The following is a 21,778-nucleotide window of genomic DNA, read 5'->3' as shown; positions in this document are numbered from 1 at the left end:
TTGGGGTATAGTTCAGGCCTGTTCTGGTTCACGCTGGCAAAGCTGCCTTCCTGTAGCGTCGTCACGGATCAGCCTGCACACAGTTGTATGGGGCCATCGCCCTTGCTCACCCTCTAACAACAGGAAGTAGCAGGAATTCGTTTTGCAAATATAATGGATGGCTGTCCTAGTTTACTTCCTATTGCTGTGATAAGCGCCATCACCAGGAGTACGTTGGGGGGAGGAAAGGATTTACTTTGCTTCCGTGTCCAGATCACAGTCCATCAGAGAGGGCAGGCAGAGCAGTTTCTCAAGCAGGAACCATGGAAGATCGCAGCTCATGGTTGGCTGCTTTTTTTTTTTAAACATCCAAGGTCTGCCTGCCTGGGGGTGGCGCTGGCCATAACGAGCTGCCCTCCCACCCCATCAATCAATAGTTAAGAAAATGCCCCATAGGTTTGCCTGTAGGTGAATCCAATGCAGGCAATTCCTCAGTCAAGGTTCTCACTTCCCAGATGATCCTAGCTTGTGTCAGGTTGACCAGCTGATCGACACAGTGACCTTACCCTTTGTGCTAATTCACGAGGCATGGCAGAGTGTACGTGGCCATCTGGTGTCCTTTGGGAGACACACGGGCTATTGATCAGCTCCAGCTGAGGAGTCCTCTCTCTTCCTCACAGGATCCCCCCGCCCCCCCGCCACTTTTGACAGGAATGCCCCCAGCCCTTGCTACCAGATTCTCCAATGGCTGATGTCACCGGTGGTCTTTGGGCGTGATGGGCACAGGAATTGGTTTGTGTGTTCATTGAATGCACTACATGTGTATAACTGATTTTGTTAGCAGACTTCGAAAGGTTCCATGCTTTCCCGCTGTGGGAACAGAGAGACACCTGGGGAGACTTCACTTAGGTTGGCTGCCGACTCTTTTTTTTGGAAGCAGACAGCGTCCTTGTGGCGAGGATTATATTTTCAGTTGTGGCAGTATTTAAAGATTGAGCAGTCCCACATAGAAGTCCAGGTTTCTGGCCTTTTTCTTTTCGAAGCGTTACTGCGAAGAGCTGAAAGGTTAAATGAGGCAAAACGCAGAAGAGGGTTGAGCCTATAGTGAATGCAGAGCATGCTTACTAAACACAACCGCTAAACTGGGCGTGATGGTGCATACCTGTAATCCCAGCACTCTGGGAGGCAGAGGCAGGTGGATCTCTGTGAATTCAAGGCCAGCTTGGTCTATAAAGGGAGTCCAGGACAGCCAAGGCTACACAGTGAAATCCTGTCTCGAAAAACAACAACAAAAAAAGACAACCACTGTCATCTGTGGCGTGTATGTTTGCCTCTGTTAGACCAGAGTCTCAGCAGGGCATGATTTTGGGATGTCTCAGTTTGGGATAGATGGTTACTGACACCAAGTGGGTAGGGTCCATTATGGGTGCTGAGCATCTGATGACAATGTTATTCCTCCAACCGAGGAGTATCTGACCCAAGATTCCTAAAGTGTGAAGGTCAAGACACAGTGCTTACATACGGAAGCATGTGACCCCTGGTGTGGCTGAACCCTTCACCCTAGTCTTACCAACAATTTTAAGGGCTTTTATGGAATCACAATCATAAAGGGCCTTACTTAGCTCATCCCGGGCGACTGTGTGAACCCATTTAACAGCATTCCCCTCCTGTGACATTCGGCATGTCTGCCTTTGGGTTCCCTTGATCCACTGATCATTTACTGAAACTCTGTCCTTTATCCTCCTGAAAACCGCTTCCTCGAATCTGTGTCACAGTGATCTTCCAGATATGGTCATGAAGGGATGGAGAGTGAAGTCACCTGCACAGGGTCATTTCGGTGCAGCTGCAGAATCCACATATCTCACTGGTTGCCTGTGCTGCCTGGAGCTACCTCAGGCTTGCCGGGGGCTTGCCTCAGGCTTGCTTCTTTGACTGGAAGTTGGGCTGCCTCAGGCTTGCCTCTTTGACTGGAAGTTGAGATGGCCTCCTCAGGTGTGTCTTATCTCCTGCTGGTCAGCGACCCAGTTCCTGAGTCCTGTTTTTCCTGCCTGTGACACTCTGGTCTCCCCCCTTCTGGGTGGTCCCTCATCTCTTGACAAACACCTGCCAGCCCACAGGCGCTGCTACCTCTTTCACCTCTCACAGCCATGTTGCCCAGAGAGGCCGCCTCTCTTGTGGTTGTGGTGGTGGTGGTGGCTCCGGAACCCATGTGTTTTGTGTTTTGATTTTCTGTTGACTGGTTTTCAGTGGGATTCTATGAAACTTGCCTCGCTTGTGTGACCACTTAAAATTTCAGCCTTGGTTCTATACCCCTTCTAGCACCCGGACCAGTAACTGAGCCATAAATCTGTGTCATCCCGGGGAGCCAATTGGTGGCCTGAGGAAAGCCACTTACCCTCTCTGAGCCATGTGCCCTCAATGTAGAATGAGGATGTTGGGTGCCACTGAACCATCTCTTCCAGCCTGAGGTCACGGATGGAGTGTGCTTACAGCGTGCACTGTAAAGATGGTAGCTTTCTCCCTCCGGCATGGTGGTAGTGGTGCTTAGAAGGTATTGAGTAGCGCTCCCCACTCCTCACCCCTGCCCCGGCCTGGGTGTTCCCTTCATGTTTGGTTGTTGTGGTTGTTGTTACTGTTGTTGTTGTTGCTGCTGTTTGGAGATAGAATCTCATTATGTAGCCCTCACCATCGTGGAACTTGCTATGTACACTAGGCTGGCCTTGAACTCCTCGAGATCCACCCGCCTCTGCCTGCAGGTTGGTTAAAGGTTTGCGCCACCATACCCACCTCCCTTGGTTTTAGGGGGGCCTCTCATTGGACGTTCTGTTAACAGTCCACAGCATGTCCATTGTTGCTGTTGGATATCTAAGTTGGAGCTGCCGCACGTCACTCGCCCACAGTGAGAAACGTGGGGTCCGTGTGGGCATCTCTGTGGCCACCTCGTCTGTGCGGTCCTTGCAGACTCCTGCTCTGTAGAGTGATGTCACATAAGCCTGTGGCCTTCCTGGGTTTGCTTCCCTTCTTCCACTATGGCTGACACTGAGATGAAAAACTCAGCCCCTGGCTCATGGCCTGGCAGATGGATGATCATTTGTTCCGCAATCCCTACTGGGTGTGACGATTTGGAAATCTACCATGAAGGCGGTGGCAGTAACAGCAGGGACCACTTCAGGCCCACTGATTTCAGACACATTGATATTTTGCAGCCATTTATTAACACAAACAACTACTATAATATATAATAACATAAACAAATACTACTACTTTATATAAGTCTTCATTTAAACCTTGCCTCAGGCATGCCTGGTAGATAACTGTTGCCCCCACTATACAGTTCTGAAGACTCCAGCCAGGAGCCAGGAATGGCACATTCTTAAAAGCCAGGGACATTCTCAAGGTGTATTTTTTTTTTTTTTTTGGTTTTTCGAGACAGGGTTTCTCTGTGTAGCCTTGGTCATCCTGGACTCACTTTGTAGACCAGGCTGGCCTCGAACTCACAGCGATCCGCCTGCCTCTGCCTCCCGAGTGCTGGGATTAAAGGCGTGCGCCACCACGCCCGGCTCTCAAGGTGTATTAAAGGAGACCTGTTGCCATGGTGGTTGTTAAGAGCAAAATGAAAACATGGAAGCCTCAGACCCTAGGAATTGGGGACAAGGGGCCTCTCTCTTGCTGGCTGTGTACCCTTTATGACCCTGAGGTACCCTGGTGACATGGATACATTCCTCACCTTGCCTCTTTATCCAAATGAAGTTGGACTTCATTTGAATTTGAATAAATTTGAATTTCATTTGAATAATGAAGTTAGGCTTTGGTGTGTAGCCCTGCCCAACCTGCTGGCCATTGGGCCAGAGGTGGCTGAAATGGGTTTCCCTTTGGTTCCCAGCTTTTCCTCCTTGCTATGTCCTGGGGTCACTGATAAAGAGAGTGTCATTCTGTGGGAAACTCGCAAACCTGAAGAGAGAACATGGTGGTCTGTGGCTTCTCTGCTGAGATGCACAGGACCAAAACCACTTTATTGCTGCCCCTGATACACATCCACTCTTTCAGCACCTAAGGTTCCTCAGAGCAGCACCTGGAAAGGTGAGACCTTGGATAGTTTGGTGGCCGAAGGCAGGGAGGAGATATGGAGAGAGATTGGAGTAGAGTCAACCCTTCCAGGCCACCAGCATGCTTGTTTGTTTTGTTGTTATTGTTGCTGTTTTGGGGTGCCCTCACTACATAGCACTGTAGACTTGACAGTGCCTTGCAAATCCCCATTTTACTGCTAAGGGAACTGGTGTTTTGGAAGGCCAGAGAACAGTAGATTCAGATGTGGTCTGTAGGAAGAGAGTGTCCTTAGCATTGCTTTACTCCATGCCCCTGCCCCCCCCCCCCCCCATGCCTGAGCTTTGTGGCTACTGCTTGCACGAGCACTTCAACACTTTGGAGGGGTTCAGAGCCCTAAGCTGTGGGGCCACTTTTATTGACTCTTGCTTGGAGGTTTAGGCCCTGGGCTTGGTCCTGGAGGCCTGAAGAAACACAGGTGTTGTTTTGGCCTCTGCAGCTTCCCCAGGAAGTGGGGCCAGCTGCTTTCTACTACACTTAGTGGCTTTCACAAGCTTGGTCTTCTTACGACAGCCTCTTCCTCCCTCCGCTCCTCCCCCCCTCTTCAAGACCAGGTTAGCAAACAGTGAGAATTCGCAGCCCTTAGCTGCTGGCACTGACCAGTTTCCCTCAAGGCCTTAGGAAGCCTTTGGCTGAGAGTGGAAGGGACTGAGAGTTGGAGGGTGGGCCCGGAAGAGGCTTAAGAGCAGGTGTGTTGGGAGATAGGAGATGTGAGCACGGAATAAGACATGCCTATCCCTGGCCGCAGTGACAGTGCTGTGTGGTGGCTCTGGGCCAAAGCGAAGTATGGACAGGTGGCAGTTGGGAGAGAAGGTAGAACCAGAGTAATTGTACTTGCTCCAAAGATTTAGACGTTCTGTGCAGTTTTGTTTTTGTTTTATGCCAACACGAGCTATAATGAAATGAAAACAAAAGCTGAGGTGAACGTCATCCCCTGGCAGCCCTTCCCCCTGGGCTGTCTGACCTCTGAGACCAGAGGGTCTCTGAGCACAGGGAGGATGGGATGGCCACCCACCCACCCACCCACCCACTCCCTGCCCTGACCACTTAGTATCACCCATAGGCTCTGTTGGCTCCTTAGGACCCCTGAGCTTTGCATCAGCTTCTCCAAAGTGCCCAGCTTCTCCAGGACCCAGGATTCTGTTGCTTTTTTCAGTACTGCGTTCTTGATTCTGCCCACTGGTACCCTGGGTGTGCAGGTGAGCCCTGAGCCCCTGACCTTCGGTTGCAAGGGCCAAGCAACAGTAGATGACTGCATTGGCGTTGCGGGCTCTGCATACAACCCAGACATAGCTCATGGACTAGGCGACTTGTGTACCCAATGCTAAAAGGCAGATGTGTTAGCCAGGGAAGGCCAGTGCAGACTGGGGGATGGCTTATTTTCCTGCCCACCTGATATGATGTGATTTCCCCAAAGATTTGGTACAGCACATATCTCTGTCATGGTGGGGGCGGGCGGGTGGTGATTGCAGGGGAGAGAGGACCCCTGGCTTGCCAAGATCTGAGAACTGAAGCCCAAAAGCTCTTCCAGTGAGTGTGTTGCCTCTTCTCACCTCTCCCATCTCTCTGTGCCCCCTTTTGCTTCCACAGGCTTTTCAACTTCGGCCGTAAATCCAGGGTCCTCCAATAACTACCAGTATATGATGTTCTCGCCTCTCATCTTTGGAGGTTCTCAGAGCAAGAGGAGAGTGGGGCATGAGTGGCCTCCCCCGAATGAGGGCATTTCTAGCATGTTGCTAATCCGTGGGACTCGCAGGGCGGGGCGCAAGAGCTGAGCGGCCCTGCAGTGAGAGGAACAGGAGCAGGCTTTAGAGCCTTGTGTAGTCAGTGGTGCCACTTGGTGGGAGGAGCCTGGGCAGTGCCAGTGAACAGGTTGGCTAAGCAAGAGCAGCCTTCTGTGTGGTTGCTGCAGACTGAGATTTGATGGAGGTTTGAACGGCCACGTGAAACTGAACGAAGCACATACATCTGTTTGCTGTTGATTGTCGAGTTAACCCGTTCCATGTTCACACCGCCAGGAGGTGCTATTAGCGTGAGACCCCTTGGTTGGTGGCCTGCCTCTGGATGGTGGCCCAGGCATCCCCCTCCCCATCTCAGAGAAGTAGCTGTTCAGCTGATGGCTTTGTACCAACTTCCTTTCATTCATTCTCTGCAATTCTTCTCCGTGGTTTTACAGCTGAAGGTGCCCCCACCCTAACCTCACATACGTGTGATTGTGTGGTGGGGGGGAGGGGCAGGGGGCCATTCTTTTCTCCTTATCCTGACACCATGCCTCTGAACTCTGTCCCCAACAAGAATGACTCCTTTCCCCTGGTTAGCTATCGAGTGGAAGGGGATTTTATAAGCTAACTTATCGAGAGGTGCTGAAATGAATTTGTCCTAGAGGGAGATTGCTAAGAATGGAGTTGTGGCACTTCTAGGTGTGGGTAGAGATTATGCTTTTGAGAGGGCTGGGAAGAGACCTGTTAAGGGAGGTGCAGCTTCGTTCCCACCCTCCCCCCTGTACCTATAGGCCACAAAGGATGCCCCACTTGCATTTCTGTGAAGATTGCCCCCCCCACCCCACCCCAATTGGTTGATGTGACTGTGTGGAACAGCCATGCTAAGATTTTTCTATTGGTTCTTCTGAGTGGGTGGCCATCTTCCCTGGTACCTTCATGTGGCTGTAAAGTGAGGATGGCACAAGCCTTCTGAGGACCTTGCACAGAACAACTGGAAAGAAGGTGGGGAGCCCTGGAAGCCATTGAGGTCTGTGGTGAGGGCCTCAGAGACCATATGGCTCGCGAGGAGACTGACCGCCTCCTTTTCTTCCCTTTGATTTAGACATTCACGGCCTGGTGCAACTCCCACCTGCGCAAGGCAGGGACGCAGATTGAGAACATTGAAGAGGACTTCCGAGATGGCCTGAAGCTCATGCTGCTCCTGGAGGTTATCTCAGGTGAGCTGGCCCTGGCTGGGACAGGGTGGTACCCTCTAAGTCCTAACACCTGGCTGTTGTGTTCTATCTATGTTCACATTGGCCTCTCTGGGCACCAGGCACGAACGTGCGCGCGCGCGCGCACACACACACACACACACTAAAAAAAAAAGAGTTAATCAAGATGTCACATCACTTAGTCTCATTCCTTGGAGGGGTTACCCCAATGACCTTGTTAGGCCCTGCCTTCTAAAAGTCTTACCACTTGGACTCTCACAATGCTGAGGCCAGGTTTCCAAGACCTGAACTATTAGGAACAAACTATACCCAAAATATGGCATTGGACATGTCCACTTGGATGCTCAGAGCCAAATAGCTGGCTCTCTGTTTTGCTGCAGACGTCATCTTGTCATCCTAAACCTAATCTGGGACCACAAAGCTGCTCTGCTTCTGGCCTTCTTTCCAACTTGACATTTGCGTTCTTTGTGGTCTGTTTCCCTCTTTCATGATCTCCCCCTTCGAGCCTCTGTGCTGTGGGCCCTGTGACTCCTCACAGGGCCTCACAGGCCTTAGTTCTGTCTCCTCCCTTTCCCCTCCTCCCTGCAGTCCCGCTTTATGAAGCAGCCTAGGACTCAGATCCTCTGACAGCCCAAATATGGTCGTGTTGTTCCCTTGCTCACAGGGCCTCTGTGCCTCCCCAGGGCTTCCAGCCTGAGTCCACATTCCCTGAGGCTCATTCGGGAGCTGGCACCTGCTTTTGTTTCCAACTAGCTATTCCCAAAAAGGTAGTGGCCCTCAGGCTGTCTGCCACACAGGGAGGCTCTCCCCCAGACGACAGGCTGTTCTGTTCCCCTGTGTTTTTTTTTTTTTTGCATGACTTTTGACAGCCTCACTTCTTTTAAAAACAGCTTTTCACATTTCCTTTAAAGTGAAACCTGGGCAGGGCAGAATACACACAATGGAAACTGTAACCATTTTAGCTTTTTTTTTTTTTTTTTGGTGGTGGTGGGGGAGGCATTATTTATTTTGGCCCATGGCTTCACAAGTGTCAGCCTGTTGCCACAGAGAGGATGTGCTAGAGCAGCTCAGTAGGCCTCATGGCAGCAAGAGGCCAAGAAAAATGTACATGAAAACGCCAGAGCATTTTTTTGCAGTGATGTACTTTCTCCCCGACCGCCCCCCCTTCTGCTTTCGCCACCTTTTAATGACGTCATTATATTATGAACCCGTCAAGGCATTAATCTGTTGATTAGGTCGGATCCCTAATGATGTAATTATCTCCGAGATACTTGACTAATCTTGATGTCACTTGATCCATTCAAGTCAACGCTTAAGACGGAGCATTGCAGCCCACTTCTTGTCAATTTGACACCCAGACTTGTCACTTTAAACCATTACCTTCCACCCCTGGGCCTCGAAAAGACCACATTCAGCCTATCTCCGTGAGTCCTCATGGCCCTTAATAATTCAAACATTGTTCAGGTTCAGAAGTTTAAGTTCAGAGTCCCTCCTGAGGAGACTCAAGGCAGCCCCTTAGTTGTGAGCCCCTGCCATAATAAATACCTCTAACACACTGTGGCACAAGTGAGGACTCGGGGAGGAGGGGGAGCAAGTTCCAAACTAAGACCAGAACTCAGGAGAGTGAAGATTACAGGCTGTACAACCATGTCCAATCCTGGGGAGGCTCGGCAGTGTGGCGTGGGCTTCAGTGGGCTTCCGTAACCCTTCCATGTGGCTGTTCTCTTGTGTTGGCTACATCTACTGCCCGAGACTTTCATTAACAGATGTTCCACACTCCCTGCATCTTCAGCATCTTTGGGTGGGTGGGTGGGGTTTCTATTGCAGCTTAGGCCTCACCCCCACAGAGCTCTTTGTAGGGAATTCAACCGTGTTGTGCGTTCGCTGGCCTCCCAGGCCTTCCTATGAAATCTGGGTAGACGCCACTGTAGCGTAACTCTTGAGTTCTGCTTGCCTGTAAAACCAGCATATGGATGAACCCAAGCCTTCTGCATGTTCCCCTGTAGCGAACTCTGAGTGCCTGGAAGCTGAACCTAGAAAAATGCTTCCTTAGGCAGGGTATCCTGTCAGCTCTCCCTTCTGAAAGGAAAACTTAGTTTTTTCCTCCTGACTTATTTTTGTATTATTATTAATTTTAAGTTACCATACAAGGTAATACATTTCATTTTATATGCATATTCCTTAATACTTTGTTCTAATTTATCTCCCTTCCTCAATTTTAGTTTTATAGTATGGAGCTTATGGTGGGTGGGGCTTGTCCAGTTCCTGAGATATCAAAGACATTCGTATTTTCAAGGTATTTTTCCCTCTTGACCCCAGTGTAAAGTGCTTGGCTTTTTAGTTTGTTAAAAAGAGAATAAGTGATAGTTTATTTTGGAGCTGTTTTGGGTGACTATTGCCCAGAGACACAGATTTAGGTTACCCTAAATTCTATATCCCAATGTGGAAGCAGTTTCATGAAGTTTTTATAGTTTTACAAAACAAAGAAAGTCATAAATTGGGGCTGGAGAGATGGCTCAGAGATTAAGAGCACTGTCTCTTCTTCCAGAGGTCCTGAGTTCAATTCCCAGAAACCACACAGTGGCTCAGAATCATCTATAATGAGATCTGGTGCCCTCTTCTGGCCTGCAGGAACACATGCAGGCAGAACACTATACATAATAAAAATAAATCTTTTTTAAAAAAAAAGCCATAAATCAAGGTAATTTTAAAATACATTGGTGGGTGCTTTAGAGAGACAGTTAAAACAGGGTGGAAGAGACTTTTCTAGAGGCCTAAGATGCTATCTGATGACATGCTAAGCCATTAAGATGGAAGCTAGTGGTCTGCTATGTCAGTGAAGTACGAAAGATTTCTAAATATTAGCCACAAGTTGCTAGTTCTGACACAGAGGAGAGAGGACTAGCTGGGGAAGGTCATTAAGAAACTCCTGGATGGGCTGGAGAGATGGCTCAGAGGTTAAGAGCACTGACTGCTCTTCCAAAGGTCATGAGTTCAATTCCCAGCAACCACATGGTGGCTCACAACCATCTATAATGAGATCTGGTGTCCTCTCTTCTGGCTTGCAGGCAGGATATTGTATACGTAATAAATAAAGAAATCTTTATAAAAAAAGAAAGAAAGAAAGAAACTCCTGGATCATGTCAATACTGCCGGGGCCTCTTTTTAATGACACTGATCTCTAACAGTCACATCCTGCCTGCCCACAGCTTTTAGTTTGCCCATTTTCAGGCGAGGCTTCCGGCTTTCCAGATCTTTCCATTCTGCTCTTTGCCCCGATTCTTGCTACAAACACTTATCAGTAACTATGCCACAGCTTGAGTGTGATGAGCTTTTTCTTTTTTACCCAATTAATTAGCCCCCCTCCCTTAAACTCAGTGTCCTGCATTTTCAGGGCACCAGCAAAACACAGCCCAGCTCTTTGCCAGAAAGTCCGTTCACGTGCCTTGCCTGGGTCCGAACCCTCCCAAGTACAGTCCTGACTGTTTCTGTTGGTGTCCTGGTCTTCTGAACTCCCACCAGACTCGCCCATTAAGCTTTGCTTATAGCAGCACACCCACTAATTCTCCCATTTTGCTTCCATACAACCTGTTTCAAATGTTGTCTCAGAGCTGTCAGCTCATTATAACGGGTGGGGGGTGGGGGGGCAGGCATGATGGCCCTTTTGATAGGTCCCTGGGGATTGTCTGTTCTGGGGTTAAAGTGCTTTTTATTGGAGTACTTGGCAAACTGACTCCCCTGTCTCATCCCCCAGATTCTTTTTGTCTTCAGATCTTGAGGCGTGAGGAGCAGAAGCCCTTGCGTGGAGGAGGGAGGGTGTGAGTGGGAGGTAGGCGTGGAGCCGGCCTGAGGTTGTCACAGGAAGGCAGTGTAACAGCAGGGGCAGTGCTTCTCCTGTGGGTGGGGCCACTCCAGTGGGTGGGGCCACTCCAGTGGGTGGGGCCAGGAGTACTAAGAGGCAGCTTTATCTTAACACAAGTTTTTTTTGTAATACTAAAACATGGCCTGTACCGATGTCCTGAACAAAGACGTCTGAGAGTTTGTGGTCTTTAACAGTGCTGTTCCTTCTGCTTTGATCACCATTCCCTGCAGTGTTAGCCTAACTTAACTGTAAGCCACAGGCTGTTCCCAGCCAGTCCTCCATTCATTTCTTCCTTCCCTTCTCTTCTCTCTTCTTCTCCTTCTTCCTCTCCCTCCTCCTTTCCTTCCTCCCCCTCCTCCTCCTCTTCTTCCTCTCCTTTCTCCTCCTTAGAAGAACACAGATGCTTCTTAGTGTTTGCCCATTGTATGTATTTATTTGTCTGCTTTTTAATTTAAGACCTGACCTTTCCTATGGGATTATCATTACATAAAAGGCAAGAAACTTGTTTGCTCTTCCTCAGCTCCTGCCTACTCTCTGGCATCTGTTATTATAAATAAACGCTGGGGCTAGAGAGACCGGTCTATGGTTGAGAAGGTGGCTGCTCTTTCAGAGGACCCAGGCTTGCAACCAAATACCCACAGCGGTGGCTCACAACTGCCTGTAACTTCAGCCCCATGGAATCCAGTATCCTCTTCTGCCCGCCTCAAGCACCTGCACACACAGATACACACATTTTTTAAAGTATTCTTAAATAAAGATATAAATTTTGAGCAGATGCACACAGGTTTGTCTCTGAGGAGAAGTGGAAAACTGCAAGTAGACTCAACTTTTCTTTGATTTTTCTGCCTGGGTGATAACTCCAAACACCTGAGAGGAACATCATACATATGTCCTTCTAAGGGTGCTCTGGGTGAGGGGAGTGAGGAGTGGCCCTGGCTCCTGGACACTTGTACCTCACCTTCATTTTCCTCCCTCTTGTAGGCGAACGCTTGGCCAAGCCAGAGAGAGGCAAGATGCGGGTGCACAAGATCTCCAACGTCAACAAGGCCCTGGATTTCATAGCCAGCAAAGGGGTCAAGCTGGTGTCCATTGGAGCTGAAGGTGAGGCAGACAACCCTGTGATCACTGTTTCTTTGGTCCTTTCTGCCCTGACGCTTGGGTTCACATGCATTTGGAAACAGGTACCCATCACCTCATCGGTCAGCCACACCAGGACTCGGCCCTTTCCTGTTCTCTCACTGCAGCCCTTATGATGTGCGGTTGCCCAGGGAGTGCTGGGCACATGCCTGCTTCCTCAAGTCCTGTGGGGTGTTCTGTGGATGGGACAGTATAAATGGACTCCTGCTGGCTGACAGGGCCCTGGGGAGACACTGCTGTTCCCAAAGTATCTTCCTTTTGTTTTGTTTTGTTTTGGTTTTTGAGACAGGGTTACTCTGTAGTTCTGGCTATCCTGGAATTTGCTTTACAGACCAGACTGGCCTCGAACTCAGAGGTCTGCCTACCTTTGCCTTTCCTGAGTCCTAGGATTAGAGGCATGCACCACCACCCCTGATCTTTTTTGGGGAGGGCCAAAGTAGCTTTCTTAGTACCATCTCCTAGCACTGTAGTTTTTTGCCTCTTTTCCCATCACTTCAGAAACTTTTTTTTTTTTCTCTCCTCAACAAAAAGCTGTTGAAAGCATTGCCGGCACACTCTTCACAGTTACAAGAATGTCACAGGACTTGTGGTATGCATTGTGCTGGCTCTGAAGGAGCAGCTAGAATAGTCTAACCAGGCCCCTTCAATGGCATGACCTATGGACACAGCACATGTTCATCGGGCACCTGCTGGGGGACGTCAGGGATTGAGAGACACCATCTTCCTCCCTTGGTCAAAACACAGCCATGGCTGTGATAAGAGGACTCACTTGTCATGAGTAAAGCCATGCTAAAAGGCTCTGACCAGTGACCCCATAGGTGCACACGCCCACTGTAGGAAGTATGTTTACAGCTGACCGTGCTGCTTGATCCCAGAGAAATGCACCCAGGGGGTACTACTCCCCTTAAGTCCGTGAGAGCAGATCTCCTGTGGGTAATGAGAAAAGTCCTTTCCCCCGTGGATGTGCATGGAAACATTTCCTGTTCTTCCATCAGCTTTAACAGGGGTAACAAACAGCATTATGTAGGGTCGAGTCTCATTGACAAAGGTCTTTTGGTGTTTTTGAGACAGACTTTCTCTGTGTAGCTTTGGCTGCCCGGGAACTGGCCCTGTAGACCAGGCTGGCCTTGAACTCATGGAGATCCACCTTCCTCTGCCTCCCAAGCGCTGGGATTAAAAGGCCTATGCCACCATGCCTAGTGACAAAGATCTTGGTGAACAGCGGAACACAACCACATCAGCTTCTTTGCCCTCTCTGTCATCTGTGCTGCTTTGGATGCCAGCAGCAGAGCTCAGCAGTTGCTATAGAGACCACTTGGCCAGGGGAGCCAAAGCTATTTCCTGTCAGGCCCTTTATTGAGAAAGTTGGCTGACCCTTGCCTTAACTGTTTGGGTTGTTGCTCAAGGTGGCAGCCACACCTGGATCCTGGCACCCTTGTGGCCTTGAACATCTCAAGGGCAAGAGGCTACGTTGTCTTCAGCCTTTGGCCACAGCTCCTAGCTGCTGATGCTGGGTGTGTGTTTGAAGCACGTGTGTGTGGCAGGTACTCAACTTTGTGGCTGGGAAAACATTCTTTGCTTCTTATTAAGAACAAAAGAACTTCGTGTTCTACTAGGGAGGACTGAAGCCTTGGAAGTTTTTTTTTTTTTTTTTTTTTTTTTCAGGCAGAGGAAGCCAAGAAAAACGCCACTCAGTGGTCTAGCAACAGTTCAGGTCCCCACTTAGGATAGGGAAGGAGAAAGTGTGAGAAATGGGCTTGGGTGAACGGTAGGGATGGGTGAGGTCTGCAGTGAATTGGAGAGAGCTTTCCCTGTGTAGAAGGGTGGGCTTAACATAGATCCAATCAACTGTTGCGGAGTGGAAATACAGGACCATTAAGGCAGGTTTTGAGAAGGAGGAGGAAGAGGAAGAGGTGGAGGAGGAGGAGGAAGAAGAAGAATTATTTTAGAAGAAAAGAGGTGGTGTAGCCTGAGCCTGACCCAACAGGAGGCATCCGTGGATCACCCCCTCGGGGCAGGTTGGAGAAGTGAGTGTTGCAGAGTGTTGAGGCTCAGAAAAATTGCCAGAGAGATAGAATGTCAGGTCACTCTGAACCAAACTGCACTTCCATAGCTGAGCCAGGCCCAGCACGGTGGTTCAGGCTCCACAGCTGAGCTCTAACCCTCTTCCTGGCCTGATGAGCTCCACTGAGCGCCCCCGCAACACACCACAGCTCCTTCACTGCTCAACCTCTGCCATGTCACGAGGGTCCCTGTGTTCTGTTGCCATGCTGCCCTGGTCTGTTGTCAAGTGAGAGATTTGCTGTCTTCTTACAGCTGTAGGAGGCAGGCTGAGACTTCTGGCCGCAGTCCAAGCCTGGGTTGCCCTGACAGGAAGCCAAGTGAATACACACTGGGGTTTTACTTTGTAAGGAACAACACTTCAGAGCTGATGGCTTAGGAACTGAAAGCCATAGGGCAGATCTCTTGGAAGTGGGAGGACCTTGTTGCTGTTTATTGGGATTGCTGAGGACCCCTGTGGGGACCAGGCCCTAGCAGGACAACCCCTCCACTCCAACAACTAGCACTGACTGGACCAGGCCTGGCAGGGCGACCTTGTGGGCAGACTGGTCCTGAAGAGCATGCCAGACCTATGGAATGCAACCGTGCTCCCCATGTTCTCGAAGGTCCTGTCCCCGAAGTGTCTAGATGGAGCAAGCACATGTCATAAACTAGGGGTTTAGAACCAAGCCCTGAGATTTCTCCTACCACACTCGGGTCTGGAACATCTAGATTTCATGGAGTGGAGGCTTGGTTGGGTGAAGGCTTGGGGTTTAACCAGGGGAGAGGGGACCCAAGCAGGACTCTCAACTTTCGAGATTTGGAGAGAGAGGAAGCTTGATGTTTGGGTGCCGAGATCTCGGGGCCATCTCTATAGTTCAGATCTGTCAGGATCGGGGCCCATAGTGGGTGCAGAAGCCTGAGCCTTGGCCTGAAAGGCCATGACCCCTGGGAATCCAGGTCCAGTCACATGAGATTTTCACAACACTGGCCATTCAGCTCTTGGAATGTAGGCAAGTAATTGCATTTCTGGAGTAGGGAAGAGAAACAGACTAAGCAAGCAGGATGTGAGCAGCGTTTAACATTGACTCAAGACACCACACCATTCTTCCTCATCTCTAGCGCTAGTTTTCTGTCCTCTCACTATGACGTAGAATCCGCTAAGTTCTGGAAGGGCGGAGAATAATTATTAGGACCCCCTCCTCAAAATGAAACCACCTGACTTCCTAGTACTTGAAAGTCCCCCATAGGAGGCCATTGTGTTTGGCCCTCATGGAGCCCTGCAGAGGGGAAGAGAGTATACCATCTAGAAAGGCTGACTCTCAGTGTCATCACTTTTATAAGCTTAAAAAAATTTTCCCTTAGAGTCAGAATGCTACCCCATAAAATTTCATTGTAAAGATTTTTTCCCCCTGAGTCATTAAAACCTCAGGAATGCAATCCTGAATGGTTCTGTTATATCCGTTTGAGGATAGCTGAGCTCTGTTACCTGGGCCTGTCTTGGGAGTGGCTGAGCCTTTATAGGTCTTCAGGGTCCAGTGACAGGCCTGTGTGCCTCTGTTCACTCGCTGTGATTGATGTCTCATTCATTCATTCATTCATTCATTCACTCATTCATGGAGACCTTACTCAGTGCTAAGCCTGCACTGGGCTCTGAGTAGTGATGCAAGATAGGGAAAGTCCTGACCCTTGGCCATGCAGAAGATAACAGGAAATGCTACAGATGTCTGATAGAGAGCATGGAAGAGACAAGTGGCTGGTCAAGGAAGGCTACAGTGAGATAGCCTGAAGTGGGGAGGAAGCCATGTGGGTATTCCGGGGGAGGGAGAAATTAGGATGCCATCGAGGATGGAAGGAGGGCCCAGGAAGCTCTACTAGCCCAAGAGGGCCTTACTGGGCACAGGTCTTGTACTGGCCATTGGCCTCTGGGTGGGGTGGAAAGCCATGGCTCTGAGCTAAAGAGGGGTGGGGTAGGGGTGGGGGGGTAGTGGTGGGGGTGCTCTGGGGACTTAAGTCACTCTTTGTACTTTGAACATAGTTTCCATGATAAATAACTGAACAACAAGGGTATTTATACAGAAACCTTACTCTGCAGTGCAGGTCTGTGGCCAGGGACAGAGATAGAATTTCACCACCAGAACTGAACAGCTTTGTGATGCTTGCTCTCTGTTGCCAGCTTTTTCAGCAAGATTTTGTTTGTTTGATTTTTTTTTTAAAGCCAGTTTATCCTTCTAGCTGCAGTGTATAATAATGTGTATGGTTTTCAATTTGCTTTTAAAGTTTACTAACTTAATATCTGGGGAAATTATACCTGATTTCATGTTCTGTATTTACTTGTGTCCCTTGCCTGTTCATACCTCTGAGAGCTTAGACTCTGTTCATATCAATTTAAACCCCTTAGTGTGTTCTGGATGTTAAAGTACTAGAGGTTGTAGAGCAGTGGTTCTCAGCCTTCCCAAAGCTGCGACCCTTTAACACAGTCCCTCATGTTGTGCTGACCCCCAGCCATAAAGTTATTCCCATTGCTACTTCGTAACTGTAATTTTGCTACTATTATGAATTGTAAATATCTGGTATGCAGGATATCTGACAAGGGACCCCTGTGAAAGAATTATTCAACACCCCTTCCCCCAAGGAAGGGGTCAAGACCCACAGGTTGAGAACAACTGCTGTAGATGAAAACACTTTTTAAAATTAGCTCATTTTTAAATTCACTTTACATCCTGATTGTAGGCCCCTCCCTCTTCTCCTTCTGGTCCCAGCCACCCGCTGTCCCTCTTCCCCCAATCCTCCTTTCCCTAAAGCACACACCTGTAACCCCAGCATTTGGGGGGGCTGAGGCAGGAGGATCTCAATAAGTGAGCCTGAGTCTGTGGCCTCACCCACCCACCCCAGCTTTATTTCCTGATCTGACGCCTCCCCGGGAGCATTTCCTGCAGAGCTCTGGCTGGACCATGCTCATCAGGGAAACAATTGCCTGCTGCCACAGCTCTCGGTGACGCTAACAAGGACCTGTGGCCCATCACTATCTGTGGCTCTGTTAGCAAGTTACGGTGTGCCCAGTGTCCCAAGTGAACACTGGTACTCCTTTGCCCAGCACACTAACGCAGACCCGACACAGAAGTATTGCAGAGGGGAGTAAGTAAGATACCCTTGGGGACTTTGCTCTTCCCTGAGAGCGCCTTCCTGTGGGCCAGCTTACTCTCCAGTTCTGCAGACTGGTACGGACTAAGGAGCTACCAAGGAACTTCACCTTCTCAGCCCACAAGACCAAAAGAGATCTGTGGCTTAGGCTGACGTATAGTTTGTATTTGTTTTAAGATTTACTTACTTTTATTTCGTATGTGTTTGCCTACATGTATGTCCGTGCACCATGTGTTTGCCCGGTGCCGACAGAGGCCAGAAGAGGGCGTTGGATCCCCTGGAGCTGGAATTACAGAGGGTTGTGAGCTGCCTTGTGTGGATGCTGGGAATCGAACCTGTTTCCCTCTAGAAGAGCAGCCGCTGCTCTTAACTCCTGAGCCATCTCTCCAGCCTTGATTTATGCTTTTATTTGCTGTTTCTAGGATATCCATGTCTGAAAAGTTGAAGAACTAAATATAGCAGGTTGTCTGAGCTGTCATCTTGAATGTGTTTTAAAACAAAAAATCTATTTTAAAACTTAGGGTATTTTGAGGTTGACCAATCAGAAGGTTGGTTAAAGTGGCAGCTTTTAAAATGGACGTGTGTAGCTTTCTGTTGACTCTGGCTGTCCATATGAGTGGCTATTTTGGAAGCTATGATTGTCCACGGACCCCCAGGTCATGGACCTCCCACCCCCAGGACCTATGTGAGGGCTAAGAAATTGTCCCCTCCTGTCTTCAGACTGTGTGACTATGGGTCCTTTCCGATGGACCCACTATCTCGAGAGAATCACCTGTTCCTTTATCACACCTCAGATAGTCCTCTCTCCTGGCATCTGTCCTGGTCGACTGTACCAACTTTCACAAACTTTCTATGTGGAGCTAGCTGGGCGTGCCTCAGACTAGGTGAGCTCTGTATATATGAGGCTTGTGGGTTCAGGTCTTAGCATAAACAAACAAACAAGGTCTTAGCATAAACAAACAAACAAGCATCTTAGCATAAACAAACAAAAAAGGTCTTAGCATAAACAAGCAAACAGACAATAAAAATGCCCCTTCTAGAAGTGGGGGGTTTGCGATAGTTTGATTTCTGAGTGTACAGGGAGTGACATGGGATGCTGAAAATGTGTCTGTCTTGCTGCAGCCCCCCTAACATGCCCTGCCACTGTTTTCTGTAGAAATTGTGGATGGGAATGTGAAGATGACCCTGGGCATGATCTGGACCATCATCCTTCGTTTTGCCATCCAGGACATCTCCGTGGAAGGTGGGTTTCTGCTTTGTTCTGACCCTTCTTGAACTTTGACCCCTCCCTTTCACTTCTCCACCTAGCCTTTCTCCCTAGTGTCATCCAGAACGCCCTCACGATTTCAAATAACACCCCCCCCCCCCAAGGTATATTGGCCCAGTGGTGGCATTCTTCACTTTGAGAAGGCCAAGGCTGCTGTGGTTAAGTGTCTTAAAAGCCTCACCTGGCCCTTAGTGGGAAAGGATGAGAAAAATAGGAGGCGCTTTTGTAGCTCCCCCTGGTGGCCGCCTTTCAAATCTGCACAGGTTGCCCTGGTATGAGAGTAGTCTTTTACTCTAGTCGTGTTTTAATTTAGTTATTTATTTATTTATTTTAAGCTTTGTGTCTGAAATAGTGCTTTTTATCATGTTCTGTTTGTGGTTTGCTATGTACGTGATATATGCATACAAAAACCACTTTTTTTTTAAAGCAGTGAGATTGAAATAAAAATGCTTGTAAAAGCCGGGCGTGGTGGCGCACGCCTTTAATCCCAGCACTCGGGAGGCAGAGGCAGGCGGATCGCTGTGAGTTCGAGGCCAGCCTGGTCTACAAAGTGAGTCCAGGATGGCCAAGGCTACACAGAGAAACCCTGTCTCGAAAGAACAAACAAACAAACAAAAAAAACCAAAAACAAACAAACAAAAAAAATGCTTGTAAAGTAGGCATATTGATTTTTTTAAATGCATGTGGTATGTTTTATGTGCATGGGTGTTCTTACCTGCATGTATGTCTGTGTGCTGTGTGCACGCCTGGTGTCCCAGAGTCTCGAAGAGCGCATTGGATCCCCTGAGACTGGGATTACAGTTGTGAGCTTCCCAGTGTGGGTGCTGGGAACTGAACTTGAGTCTTTAGGAAATGCAACAAGCCCTCCTAACCACTGAGCCATCTCTCCAGTCCCATAAAGATTTATTTTATTTTTCATTGGGGATATGCTTGTGTGTCTGTATGTGGCTATGTACAGGGGAGTGCTGACTTCCTCAGAGGCCAGAGGCATTGACTTCTGGAGCTGGTGTTACAGGTGACTATGCACTGGGTGCTAGGAACCAAATTCAAGTCCTCTGCAAAAACATTGGGCTCTCACCACTAAGCCGCCTCTCCAGTCCCATGCCAATTCATATATAGATTGACTGACTGACTGACTGACTGACTGACTATTTATTTCTTTAGAGGCAGGACCTCACCGTGTACCTCTGGCTGGCCTGGTACCTGCTATGTAGACCAGGCTGGCTTTAAAGCCCCAGAGATCTACCTGCCTCTGCCTCCAGAGTTGCTGGGATTAAAGGAATGCACCACCACACCTGGCACCCTGTGCCAATCTTAGCATTATTTTTGCAGCCCGGTTTATGAGTTAAATACGTGAGATCGCTCAGGAGCTCACTTTACTAAATGCCACTACCTGAAGTTCACAGATCCAACACACACAGAGGCAGCGTAGTCTGCAGTTGTGGTGCTGGGAGTTCCCCCATCCCCTCAGATGCCTGGCTTTACAGACAGATAGCCACCCGCTCCACAGAGTGGCAGGGCACCGAAGAGGAAGAAGCCTTACTCGACTGAACCTGGACAGGGATCCTTTCTTCCTGTTCCGCCGTGCTCGCCCCACAGGTTGTGTGATTCCCTTGTTGAGGGGCTTCTGGTCATAAACATGTCATAGCTCTTCCAGCTGTTCTTGGAGCAGCCACCATTTCTTGACTCACTCTGTAACCCTGTAACTTCTTGAATGAAAGCCAGTTGGGCTGGTAACCTGAAGAGCTGCTGCTGTCTGAAGACTTTAGTGTATGGTGTGAGTGGCTTGCCTCTTTCTTTCTTTCTTTTCTTTTCTTTTTTAGAAAATTTTTTTTTCTTTTTAAAGATTTATTTATTTATGTATTTGAGTCTTCTATCTGCATTCACACCTGCACTCCAGAAAATCATATTATAGATGGTTGTGAGCCACCATGTGGTTGCTGGGAATTGAACTCAGGACTTCTAGAAGAGCAGACAGTGCTCTTAACCGCTGAGCCATCTCCCCAGCCCGCCTTTTTCTTTCTTAACTTTTCCAACTTTGCCAAACAAACAGACACAGTGGCCTGGACTACTTCTCTCCTTATAGCAATAGAGTTGAGCTCTTAAGGTCCCCGTAGGGCCTCTTATGAGCAGTATCCTCCCTCCCCTGGGGCAGCTCACGGATGTCTTCCTCCTTTCCTTCCTCATAGAGACATCAGCTAAAGAAGGGCTGCTCCTGTGGTGTCAGCGGAAGACAGCCCCATATAAAAATGTCAACATCCAGAACTTCCATATCAGGTGAGTGCTGGAGCCGGGGGCTCCCACCGAGGTTGGCCTGCCTTCTCAGGGCCTCCCTGCCCACCTTGGTTGGAAGAGTCAGGGAAAAGTATTTCTTCTGGGGAAGGGTGTGTCATCCCTCCCGTGGGTGTCTTGGACCCAGATGCTGCCTGCTACACCTGTACTGACCCTCAAGGTTGTATTAGAAAGCCCAGAGTTCCAGAGCAACAGGCTAAAGCCATGGGCTTTGGCAAGGGGGAAAGTGGGTGTGGCAGGTTCATCTCGACTTATTCCAAAAAGCTAGACCTCCAATACTTAGACATTTGGCGGGCAGAAGTCTCCCTTCAAATTCTGCTCCAGAGGACTGCATGGACGTCAGAAGTCATCAGGTCCCCCCCTCTCTCCCTTTCTCTCCCTGGACAGTTGGAAGGATGGCCTTGGTTTCTGTGCCTTGATCCACCGACACCGGCCTGAGCTGATTGACTATGGAAAGCTGCGGAAGGTACGTGTGCCCACCTGATCTCAGGCAGTTTTCTCTTGCTTGGTAACTGGTCCCTAGTCGGTGGAGACAGGCTGAGGGGGGAGGGACAGGACAGGAGGACCACTGCTGGAAGCCCAATGCCCAGCCTGAAAGTAGTTGGCCTTATGGACCAGCCCCATCTGGAAGCAAGCAGGGGAAGGAAAAAGAAAAAGAAAAAGAAAAGCCTTTTCTGTTCATTACCCAGTGTGCTCATCACAGATCCCTTTGCATATACTCAGGTGATCCTCCTGCCTCAACCTCTCAAGCATGCCATTATGTCACCTTCATTGTGTCTGGGTATCAGTTTACTTGGTGATTTTTCTTGAGTGAGAAGTGAATGTTGAGGGGCGAGGAGGTGGGGCTGTTGTAAACTCACGGCGGTCATAGGTGTCTAAGCAGATCAAAGGACGCTGGCCTAGACCTTGGTGCTGAGCAGTTCTTACCACGAAGCCAGTGTCACGAGCTCTTGTGAGCTGCACATTGATCTGGAATAGAATGGAAATGGAGCCTGTTGCTGTGTAGCCCTCTTGGTAG

The 21,778-nt window shown here is 49.1% G+C and overlaps 1 protein-coding gene across 3 annotated transcripts in view; it reads left to right on the top strand.

The window, feature by feature from the left end:
- The window catches only part of Actn1 (actinin alpha 1), a 97,849-nt gene that overhangs the window by 47,308 nt on the left and 28,763 nt on the right, over window positions 1-21,778 (top strand). For all 3 annotated transcript variants that reach the window (XM_051148329.1, XM_051148339.1, XM_051148334.1), the window contains exons 2-6: window positions 6,907-7,021; window positions 11,862-11,981; window positions 18,358-18,444; window positions 20,658-20,745; window positions 21,148-21,226. In XM_051148329.1, the coding sequence (XP_051004286.1) occupies window positions 6,907-7,021; window positions 11,862-11,981; window positions 18,358-18,444; window positions 20,658-20,745; window positions 21,148-21,226 (489 nt within the window). The remainder of the gene's footprint in view (window positions 1-6,906; window positions 7,022-11,861; window positions 11,982-18,357; window positions 18,445-20,657; window positions 20,746-21,147; window positions 21,227-21,778) is intronic.

This window comes from Acomys russatus, chromosome 1, assembly GCF_903995435.1.
Source record: "Acomys russatus chromosome 1, mAcoRus1.1, whole genome shotgun sequence".
NCBI classification, from domain to species: Eukaryota; Metazoa; Chordata; class Mammalia; order Rodentia; family Muridae; genus Acomys; species Acomys russatus.
Note: the sequence above shows the minus strand (reverse complement) of the source record. Positions and strands in the feature narration are given on the sequence as shown.